The sequence below is a fragment of the Atractosteus spatula genome, chromosome 7 (assembly GCF_055471065.1).
Source record: "Atractosteus spatula isolate fAtrSpa1 chromosome 7, fAtrSpa1.hap1, whole genome shotgun sequence".
NCBI classification, from domain to species: domain Eukaryota; kingdom Metazoa; phylum Chordata; class Actinopteri; order Semionotiformes; family Lepisosteidae; genus Atractosteus; species Atractosteus spatula.
Window position 1 is genome coordinate 58,948,322 of NC_142712.1, and position 12,452 is coordinate 58,960,773.

The following is a 12,452-nucleotide window of genomic DNA, read 5'->3' on the forward strand; positions in this document are numbered from 1 at the left end:
GTTTCTTACTGCTAATGAGGACAGCGGAGGGATAATATGACAAAGACTAATATTGCATGTTTGGAATTATTCTGTCATTAGCTTCGTTGTTGTGATCCTTGGTTACACCCCTGGCTTGTGCGTTACAAAGAGGTATTTGTTAATTTCACTTTTTTTCAGCATGAAAACTATTCACTGTGTAATTGCTCTGTTCTCTTTATGGTGCACATGTTTTACATCTAATTACTGACAACAAAAACCTGTTAACACTTGATCACAAAAACTGAGCTGTCTTGTTTTCTAAGGTTTTTATGTTGGTGTGGTAGACTGAGCGCCTTGAGCTTAACAGTATCTCCTGCCTCACTTTCCTCTGTGTGCCGTTGTGCTGAACTGTGTTCCCAACTCAAACAGGCCTTTGTGAGAGAAGATCGAGGAAATATGAAGAACTCCTGTTTCTGAAAAGAAATCACTCGTGTTGGCCCACGCGAGAGCATCTGCACACACTTTAGACAAAGCAAAATCAATTGACTGCTGCTGGAAAGAGTGCCAAGCGCAAGCTGTTCATGAAAACAGAACTTATTAAAGCTGATCAAGAGTTCAAATGTTATCTGTTTCAGCCACAGCACTAGTGAAACCCCTGCTCTGGAAGCAGCCCAGATCCACTGGAAAGGCATTTGAGCCTCATCATATTCAAAAGAACTCAGACTTTTACAGTCTGGCAAAAATATGATCAGAAAATCCAAAAGACCTAAAAATGGTTCAAAAAGTAAACACCTTAGACACATCAAAGAATCTGGAGTCTTGATATGGTGAATGGTCTGCTCTAGTAATGCAACAAACAAACCAATTTTTGATATATTGTATTTTAACTTATTTTTTAAGGAACGTTTTATTTTTCTGCTGCCACATTTAGGTATTGCTGAGCAGATGGAGTTAGTACTGTAATGTGATCAGCGCACCACTTTAGAGCAAATTCAGACAGTCTTGTTCTATGTCCAGGGAAAAGTCAAAAAAGCATTTTTAAATCACAATAAAATCAGTGCATGAGGTCAGCCTCCTCTCTAGCTCATCCAACACACAAGCAGGATCAGCACTGACTGTTAATAATGTGTTTGTTGTGCTACAGTACCACACTGTCACTGAAACTAACCCATTTTCTTACACTCTTACACAGACTCCCAAGACTGCCATGCAGACCAGCAATAGGAGACTTCACACTGGACACATCAATAAGACAAAAAGAATTGAGGCTTTGTAAATTCTAGGGCTGTTGATCAGTCATGCATGGACTGATGATTATCAGCACCGCTGGTCCAATTAGATGCATGTTCTTGTTTGTGATCTTTCTTGTCTTTCCAAAGAGAATTGTTACAATCTTGCAAAAGCCTGCTAATTCCAATGCATCACAAAGAAAATCAGCTACTGTATGCCACCCAGGTGGTGCTGTACTACAGTGGTGCATGAAGCTGGTCCTTTTCTGTATTTAAAGTTTGCTGCGATTCCTTAGACAAAAACTACAATACAAAAGGCAAGGAATTACAAAAAAGCACTTATTTGTTTTAGAGACACTTAAGTAGTGAACGTACTGTAAACACAAGATAGGTTACAAGTGAGCGGAACAAAAGTTCGCAAAAAGAATTTGAGTTTTCTAAACTGTTATCGTTCGTAAGGTCATTGTTAACAAAGGTACCACAACTGTGCAGGCATAGATTTAATGGCTTTTATTTTTTATATTAATATTTATATTCTCAGAGTTCATTGGGAAAACTCAACCAGTATAATCATTACATCTCTTTTCAGGAGTAAAACCAGCTTTACACCATTAAAGTTGAGATTTCCTCAAAGAATTGAAATTTCAAACAATGCTTTAAATACAACAGTGAATTTACCTCTTTATTATTATAGGTGCTTGTCGTGGAATGGTTGAGGAACTCAACACTTGCTTATTGAGCTACAAAATTTTAAATAATGTCTTTAATCTTTTCGTGGCTTAAAGGGCTACTGTGTGCTACATATTTTTTACATTTTGGGCGCAGGGTTGTATTATTTTTACAAGTATATTCTGTGGCTTCTAAAAAATCCCCCCACCACAAAAAATATTTAATGCCCATAAACGTTTGTGCTGATAACAGGATTTAACTGAAAAAGAAAAAAATAGACTAGGATAAACATCCATTAATCTTTTCAAGTATTGAAACTGTTGTTCTTGACACATAGAAGACACTGTTTGATGAGTGTCTCTCTGTTTCATAATTAAAAAAAACAAAATAGCTATTTAAATGAAAAATAAAAGGTCCTTGTTCTCTTTTTAATTCACAGCACTTAACAGTGCTTTGACACTACCCATGAGCTGATTAACTCTGATACAGACTTGTTCATGCTTGACTGATAAACACGTTTCACCTTTTCATCTATCACTCATTGTGAAATTGATATATTGTGCTGTTACAGAATGACTTGACAATTAAACTCAGGCAATTTGCTCATTATTAATTTTAGCTGTGTTGCTGTGGTTTGGCTTATAAGGAGATGAAAGAGGGAAAGGCAGAACAGTGTCCTGGCACAGAGACTGTCAGCAGCTCCTTCAGAAATGGTCCGAGTTCATATTACCACATGGTGAGAAACACACCGCGGGCACAGAAAACTGTTTTTGCATTGTACTATATATGGATAGCGGCTGATATTGGATTACTTGACAAAATGTAGGGGAGTAGGAAACATTTTTTAACATGTAAAACACAGGAAAATAACTACTTTATTAACTCCAATATGGTATTCAAAGAATATCACGATATAAGATTTGCTCAAAAAGATTCAATACCTGAGATGGATAGCAGAAAACATAAAAATGATTTTTTTTTTATTAAATTGTTTCTAATCTACAAATTTAATTTAATGGAAGAGATGGCTCTTTTTATCTTTTTATCTTCTCTTGTGTGTTTTTGTGAGTACAATGTACATACAGTACATACAGTATATTGGCACATATTTCTATTTTACTCCTACCCTTAACCTCTACCTTTCACAGCTGCACTAGGCTGCAGAGATGTGTTGTTTTTTTAAATCATTTCCCTTTCTGAATGGTGGCCCTGTAGTGTGTTAATCATGGGTGCAAGCTTTAATGAATGACTTGTTTCGCAGCGATAGTGTAGTGCCAAAATAAGCATGAAATGCAGAGTGCACAATTCAATGCTGTTGCTGTTTCCTAGAAAAAGCAAACACTCTTGTGATGACTTTTTCTTTTTACTGAGCAGGCTAGATGGTCCAAAAGCCTTCCTCTCACTTGGAATGTTTCTTATGTTTGCATGTGTTACTTTAGACAACCTAGTGTCTCTAAAACAAATAAGTGTTTTTCCTTGAAAATCTAACTGCTTGCCTTTTGTATAGTAGTGTTTGTCCAAAGAATCCCAGGACACTTTAAATACAGAAGAGGACCAGCTTCACGCACCACTGTAGTACAGCACCACCTGGGTGGCATGACTGCACAGCGGATCAGGCAGAGAAGTAAGAAACTGCTTCACCCGCTCAATTGAGGGGGAATTTTAAGAACGATGGATTGAGCAGCTCCAGAGTGGAACACCAGGGTTCATCCCTTACTCTTATAACCGGTGTCAGAGGATCTTTAATGACCAAGAAGTCAGGACCTTAGTTTACTCAGTGACTTCTCACCTGAAGAACAGTGCCTCCAACAGCACAGTGTCTCTGGTCATCGTACTGGGGCAGTGGCTTGGACATCCTAGTCCAGAGAGGACAAGAGCCATTCACTACTTGAGCAACCCTACTTCTCTTAGAGATAAAAGACTATCTCTGTATCAATTATTATCTCTATTACAAGTGCCTATTTTTATAGATGGCACGCTTTGTGAAAGTAGTTTGCAAGTTTCTAGAACTTATCACTTGCCATATCTGGATTGTTCAGGTTTCTAAACAAATGGTTCTAAGCACATGTACTTTCTAAGTACTAACAAATCAAGCAGTTTACTACTATAACATGTGCTGAATCTCAAAAGTGCTGTAGTGAATACTGTCTAGCTTTGATAAAAGTATGCTACAAACAAAATATTTGCTGGTGAAATGTAAATACCGGAGTATAACTGTGTAATAAATGTATATTTAGTAAATAACACTGCTAGTTTTAAGATGTTTTGCAATAAATGCACAGCCCAGCAGCAACTGAAGTGTAAGGAGAACATACTGATGAAAAGTGTTTCTGTTGTTGTGTCATTACATAGCCATGTGCAAGCTTAGAGTGAAAATTAAATCACACAAAGGAGTTCCCTCACCACGGTCGTGATACAATTACGTCTCAGATTGAGTTCAGTCAGAGAGTCCAGACCCCTCAAGTTCTCCACACAGGCAATGCAGTTTCCAGCGAGGTTCAACACACGCAACTCAGCCAGATGGGAGAGGTTCTCAATTTTCGAGATCTGCAAGAGACATTCAAAGCAGTTGAAAACTGGAGGAAGTCCTGCAGCTGGTCTGTATTCCAGTACTGATAAATCAGTCAAGCTGATTTACTCCTCAGGTAAGAAAGTCCATCTAATTTAAGGGCTGAAAACAGAAGAATGTTTGCACAATGATTGTAAATGTAAGCAAACATCCCATTTAAGTTAAGGATGCTAGCTAACTCTGTGAGCATTCAGTAAAATGAGTTCTTGGATTTATAAACTACTCAGAGCTTAAAGGTGAACAGCAGTATGTTGAATTAAAATGTGATACTAAAAAACTAAAAATCTAAAATGTAATAGAGTGCCTTTGAGAAAGTATTGACCCACTTCCAATGATGTCTGATTTTGTTGAATTACAAATACAGTATTCACATTATTTTTAAAGTGACCCTTTTTATTAAAACTGCAATGCTCATACTGAACACTTTTATTGTCTAAATAATGTTAAATGTCAGTAAAAACCGCAAGGAAAAATCAAAACTAAAATATGTTGAATAAGAGCCATTCAGGAAAATTTCAGTCTTACAAGATTTCAAAATGTTTAAAAATGTATGCAATGAAATCTTTCACTTCATTTAAACAGTGTGACAAGACAGACAATAGAGCTCAATCACAGGCAGGTTTTTGTGCAAACATACAGTACATTTGGGTGTCAGCATTTTTATTACACTTTAAGTGAACCAGTTTCAATTCTGTTTTAGAACCGTATTCTTGAATAGTAGCAGTCATAGCTGTTATAAAATGAATACTTGTATCCTTCTTATGTCATTGAGAAAGAAATCTTCAAAACAAGATCAAACCTTCTGCTTTCAAACAACTGCAGGCTGAAAGCCCCTGGAGAGAGTGAGTCTGAGGCCAGGAAGGCTACTTGCCAGAGGCCTCTCACTGCAGTCACCACAGCAAAACAATTCACGCGCAGCAGGAAAAATTAGCCTCAAATGTTTAATGTGCTAATAGTTCCAGTTTTTCACATGTTGTAAAGCATGTTCTCTAGTATTTTCAGGTACCATACTCCTTCTCAGATAAAATGCCCTGATATGGGATAAATAATGGCCTAGAAGTCATGTGACAACCATAAAATAAATCTGGGTAATCTTCAACAGACACAAATGAGAGACTCAAGGGGGAAATTATTATCTTGACTGTTCTCTTGTCCTACAGTATCTACAGATGGTAAAAAAATTACCAGGATGCATACAGATTACTACTTGTTTTTGAATAAATCTCTCATCCCACAGAATGTTTCCTCTCACCTTAACTGGAGGCCAATAAGGTCTTATAAATATAGATGTCTGGATTAGACCACTAGAGTAGAGTTTATTTCCAGCATTTTAGTACCAGTCTTACTGCGCAGAACACGATCTGAAGGAGAACACACTTCATGCATCCATCCATCTTCTAACTGCTTCAGCCAATACAGGGTTGTGGAGGAGCCAGAGACATACATCAATACTAATGTTAAAGAATTGTCTAGGAGAATTTTCTCCTCAAGGTCCAGACATATGGGAAGAGCATTCTGACAGCATTGCGGGTCCAATTCACAAGGAATTTCTCTCTTACTCTTCAGTTTGCAGAGAGTTTACATTAGACACCAATGAAAAACGTGTCAAGTGTTTCAGGCATTGACACAACATTCCTACAGATACCTCTGAGAAGCAGACAAAAAGATGGAACCTGATATGCAAATTAATTGTTACGTTAAAAAATAACTTGTTTACTGCATATATTTTGATGTGAGAATTTCCATATAAATAAGAATGTATCTGCTTTGAATCATGAAGAATATGCCACATTAAGCACATAAATTTACTGCAAACTCAAACCTGACTGAAATATAAATGTGGATATGAGTTTATGTATGAATAAATACTTACATATCATAGCATATGCTTTGCCAGTGGCCATAACCTCTCCATAACTTTACATATTATAGAAGAACTTACTCCTGTAAACTTAAATCTTGTAATTGCAGCTTTCAAGCTGGTGGATAATACCCAAGTCTTCAAAGACTGTCAAAAGAGGGTTTATGGGTCTCTGGGTCCTCATTTTTTTAATACAACTGGACGGCTGTGGGCAGGCCCTGGAGATTTAATTATTTTAAGTGCTCCAATTTCCTATTACACTTTGCCTTGTGTTATGCTAAGATTATTTAATACTGAGAAGTGTGACCTTCGACCTCAGGCATGTTTCCAGTTTCTTATGTTGTAAACATCTGAACAAAATATTCATTTAATACACTTCACATTTCCATTTCATCTTCTACTAGTGTTCCAGTACTATATTCCTGCCATCACCAACCTAATCACTGTTTCTTTGTTGGCGGACAGAAAGACCTTTAACTCTGGGCTCTAGCCTCCATTTCAGAAATTTTCCATCCTTCTCACATTGTGCTCACGGTTCAGTGCGCTTTTCGTCTTTTGCTGGATCTTACTCTTTCTAAATGTGTTTCTAAAGCCACTTTTCCTGCAAGAAACAGAAAACTATACTTAAATTGAGTACTGGCTGGCTGGGAGGGGCTCTGGCCTCCCCGCGACCCTGCGTTGGATAAGTGATTACAAAGTGGATGGATGGCATTGTCTACTGTCCAAACATATAAACGCATTCTGCTTCACCTTCCAGTCTGCTTTCCCAACACCGTAAACTGAAATCTAAATGTATGGTTTAAAAAAATCATTCAGGTCAAAGCAAACCATGTTATGATCACAGCTGAGGCTGATCCCTCACCACACGATTTGCCAATTGTGTCCTGGTTGTTTGAAAATACTAAATCAATATCCGCTCGTGGGTGCCATGATAAAATGCATTCTTTGGTAAACTATATTTTACCATTCTTGATCATTGTGTCCTCCCAGTATTAAATATTTTGCTATTATAAAGTATTATCTGAATTTGTGCAATCAATACCAGTTTTTATGTGTGAATCCCATTTATCTTTGCTACAGCTTTACCACGAAGACCTTTATGTTAAAATTACAATTACATAACCTAAAAAGAGTAAGTATTCAGAAGCATTTTTGAATTAATTATACAGGTTTGCATACTATGAAAATAGCCTGACTTACCATTTCATAGTCTCCAACTACAGCCTCATTAATTCTGTTTTAAAAGCATTTCTCTAGCGAGATTTTGAAGGATGCATACAATTCAATGATGTATGTGACTTACATTCCTTAAATCAGTTTCTTTCTTGACAGACATTTCAGACAAATGGTGATGATTCCATCAGTGAAGGGGGGCTTTATTATAATAGTGGGTCAACTAGTACAGACCCATGCAGCGTGAATTAGTAATTAAGCATTACTGTCCTTTATAACATTTCTCAAGCCTCCCTTCAGTCTTCAGCAAGTGATTAGATGATCCCATTCGACGTTTTAACTCTGTCACATTATACCAAACAGATAGTAGAAACTCTTCATGTTGCTCCAGGTCAGACATCCCAGATATTTTATTCACCTGTCTTACCAAAATTAATTGTATTCACATTTTAATTTTACAGCATGGTATTTGCACTTTTGGTACATTTTTCAGTACCTTATTTCAAAGGTTTAGTATGACTTTAAGAAGATTTCAGAACAAATCTAGGTGTGCCAAAAGCACAGGGCACACAACGGGTCCACACCACAGTGTGCCGGACACGCACACGCACACAGGAGACTCCGATCAGCACAGCCATCGTGTCTCTGGAGAGTGGGGGGAGACCGGAGCACCTGGACAAAACCCATGTGAACGCTTCACAGAGAAGAATCCAGGATCCAGGAGCTGTGCGGCTGTGAGGCTTTATTTGTAAATCCTACAAATAAACTATACTACTTGCTACAGATCTTTATATTTGAATTTTTATCTTAAAATATTACATTTAGCCCTCAAATAAGAGACAGGGGATGTGTCACCATGTTGCCTCACTGAGCATGAAGTCCTACCCAAAGGGTATAAATAAATACATTTCCCATTGGCCCTTACCAATCATGGCCTCCTAATAATCCCCATCTATGAATTGGCTTCATCACTCTGTTCTCCTCCCCACTATGTGTGGGGAGCGTTCTGGCGCACTATGGTTGCCATCGCATCATCCAGGTGGGGCTGCACATTGGTGGTGGTGGAGGGGATCCCCATTACCTGTAAAGTGCTTTGAGTAGAGTGTCCAGAAAAGCGCTATATACTGTGAGTGTAAGCAATTATTATTATTATTAATTATAAATGAAAATTCAAGAAGGATCTCATATCACAGAGAGACATATAGTTTTTCTATAAGCAATATATTTTGTTAAACTAAGCTATTTTAAACTTATCTCTTCAACAATTAATTAAAAGGGCATTTTTCTTCATTTTTTTCATCTCCAGGATTTGCTTAACCGATGTAGATCCAACAGAGACAGAAAGCTGTCCTAAGCTCTGCTGCCACCTGTGGGCCTAGAGCAAGGACAGCTTTGATTGTGTTTCTAGACAGTGCATCTAGAACATCGTGAATCATGGAGAAAACTCAAGAGGTACAGTGCTATTCTGTGATGGGATGTAAAAAATTGCAGGGAGCCTAATATTGAGATTTGAGGGACTGAATGGTTAGTGAGTTTCTCCAGTGAAGCAGTGCTGTCAGGAGGTGAGAGAGTGTGGTCTAACGATCACAGCAGAGAGCTTGGGAGGTAGTGTGACAGTGATCACAGGACAGTGCCTACAGCACCAAGAGAAAGTAAGGTCTAATGGCTCCTATGAGAGAGTGGGCAGCACTTTGTATAGACAGGAAAATACAAAACAGTGTATTGTATTTTATGTAATGTAACATTTGTAAACAAAATGAAAACTGCCTACACATGTGAGAATACTAAATGACATACCTCATAGAACACAGAAGTGTACTAAGACAGCCTTTGGGAAGGAGGGGAACCGTTTCAGAGGGCCTATTCACGGACCTTTGGCAAGAAAGGCAACAGCTGGAAATGTAAATCTGATTACACATAATGAATAGGACTTTTAATTTTAAAAGTCACTTTTTAAGTGGAGTAGACATGGTTTTCTACATGTCCTGCCAACAAAATAAAGGATAACACAGCCGGAGCTGTTATCTGCAGCCGGACCATACTCCCCCCTGTGCAAATGACTTTGAAGATCAAGTGACCACATTCTGTCCATATCTCTTCTAGGGAATATCCAATAAAGCTCACATTCACACTCCTCTTCTAATCTGCTCGGCATGGAGTGCAAAAAAGAGTAATCAGAATCAACGCAAATTTGTCTTACTATGAAAGATTTACAAAACCTAATCTCTTTACCCAGGAAGTGAGTGGACTATGTGCAGATTTCATCTAGGTCTGAAAATTGAAGTGAGAAAATTAATCTAGGTCAAGCACCACAAAATCAATCATAAAGGCACCAAAGCTCAAAAGTCACATTTCAAGTGACTATTCTACAGAAAAAGTCTAAATTCTGATACTTTAACACCAGTGTTTTTATAGTCTACTTGGACAAGCAGAGAAATCATATGGGTGTGCTTTATTAATTCAGGTCTATTTTTTTTAATATTTTTCAATCTGAAATCATGTTCACAGTTGCATGTTCTGGGGAATATTCAGCTACAGATTAATGCCCATTCTCTGACAAGTTCAAAGATAGATAACCCCTTTTCACCAGACAAATCAGAAAGACAGCAATGGAGTTAAAGTACCAGCTGCAGTCTCTCCCAACAATGCAACAACAGTGAGGCATCCCATCGCCAGGCTAACGGCTTCACATGGCATTTAAGACATGCTGTCTCAGCGGCCCTCTGGAAGTGAAATGATACACAGTGCATTGTAGCTGACTGGAAACACCTACCAAATGTGATGACATGGATGCCACTTTAAGGGTAAGACTGTTTACTCTTAAAATGTTGAACACAGTGTTGAGGTTCTGGAGTTTATTATATTTCTTAATCATTTTAAATTGATCTCCAAAAATGCATAAAAAACAGGGGAAAGCAAACAATTGGCACAGGCTACCAGAACTACTACAGAATAGAGTGGTTAGTGTTAACATATATACTGTAAACTGACATGCTTACTCACGCACATGATCCATTCCTGTGATTTGTAGTGATTCCTAGATGTGGTTCTTTGTCTGTTCTAGTACCTTTTGAATTCTAACTGTACCCTAATCAGCTCACAGTTTGCCTAATCTTGTTTTTTTCAATTATGTTGTTGTTCACAAAGGTTGCATATTTCATGCGACCTATAAAGTCACACTACTTGGAATCTCCAGCTGTTTAAAAGCTAAGATCAATTTAAAGTTCTAATTAAGTAAATTATGAGTAAGTATGGTATGATTTATTGAAAGCTCAACTGGATACTAGGATCACAGAAACCAGGGTCAGAAAGTCCTGATAGGAGGTCTTTAGTAATGAAGTAATTTATTAATAAACTATTCTGAGATTTCTGTAAAGCTACAAGCTTTAAGACAGTGATATATTCATGAATCTTTTACAAAACCTTTAAGTATGTTGGGTATTAATAAGTCCCACAGACCACACACTGTCTTTGGCTTGGCTGCTGTAGCAGTGCTCCACAGTTAGTCATAGCGACGCAAACACTGCCTGAACTAACATTAACTGCCTCTGGTCAATGCCTGTCAAAAATAATAAGTGCAGGCTAATAAGTAGGCTGTTAGTCAAACTCAGCCTTTTCAAATGAGTGCTTCTACCAAGACACCCTGTAAAAAATCCTAATTTCTACTGAATTAAAACCTCAGGTTTAGGGCTACTCTGGCAGAGAAATCATATCAACTTATCAATTTAAAATATGCCTTAAGATTATTTATTGCAAGAAAAATATAGAACTGGTTATCTTTTAGTAAATACCTGTTTTTGTGAAACTTGAAGAAATATTCTCTTGGTTAAATTAAAATCTTTTAAAAGGGTTGGGGCATAATCTCGTGAACCTACTGTAAATATTAAATTTACACAGTTCAGCAGTTTTTATTTGAGGCAAGCACACATTCTTCAGAGCAGTTAACAACCCCAGCCTGTATTACATCTGTACTTTAATTGAAACTTCCAGTGCTAACTGCTGTTAAGCTAGTATTTAATTGTTCTGTGTCTAGATAATGTGGCCACTAAAGATATCTTTCACATTTTAACAGAAATGTACAGGTATACAGCTACAGAATGTCAATTAGATTTAATGGCTTACTGTAGCTTAGTTTCCTAACTCTAAGTCACTTTATGGGCTATTACATGTGCTTAACTGACATGAGAGGTGGGTGTCAACTATCAATGGTCATAAAACACTATTACAAACTGTCAGCAATTTGCTGACATAGGAACTTGGAGCACTGCTCACAACTGCTTTTCCTCCTACCCACCTGATCAATCAAACCAGGTCTACTTACTCCCTGCTAGTTCCCTCATGGTTCCAACCTGGATGCCCTACTGTCCTCCTGTCCTTTCTCTACACCCTGGGCCCTCTATTGTCTTTCTTTGCATTATTTTATGCTGACACTGGTCAAAAACTGTCCTCTTTCCCCCCCCTGTGGTACTCCATTCTCCTTCTGTATCCCTCCCTTTCTCATTGCCATCACCTCCAGGATGCACTGCCTCCAAGACTGATCTCCTTTTCTCTCCTACAGCTACTTCTCCTTCAGTCGCCTCCTCGTTTGTCAAAAACATCACTCTTTCCAACTTCCAACATTCCAACACATTCCTTCCCTGGCACATTGAGCTGAACCTTCACCTCATGCTTTTTTACTTACCTAATGCGTATACGGTGTCTTGCCAAAGAATTAAGACCCTTGTACAGTTTTCACAATTTATTGCTTTAATGTTTGCAGTTATGACACTTTGAAGTAGCAATTAATATTTGTTATAAACACAACCTACTCCATACTTTCAAAACAAAAAACAAAAGATTTACACAGATACTTAATATGGACAAATGGATAAGTCATTATTGCATAAGTATGCAAACCCTTTGGTGTGACAACCCTAAATTAAACCCTTAATTAAATTAGCCCTCACTTGAATCCAATGGAAAAGCTGTGGAAAGACCTGAAAACTGCTGT

At 37.8% G+C, this 12,452-nt stretch overlaps 1 protein-coding gene across 1 annotated transcript in view; it reads right to left on the reverse strand.

The window, feature by feature from the left end:
• The window catches only part of lrrc49 (leucine rich repeat containing 49), a 110,102-nt gene that overhangs the window by 79,863 nt on the left and 17,787 nt on the right, over nucleotides 1–12,452 (reverse strand). Inside the window, exon 8 of the mRNA XM_088920679.1 lies at nucleotides 4,263–4,406. Coding sequence (XP_088776805.1) covers nucleotides 4,263–4,406 — 144 coding nt within the window. The remainder of the gene's footprint in view (nucleotides 1–4,262; nucleotides 4,407–12,452) is intronic.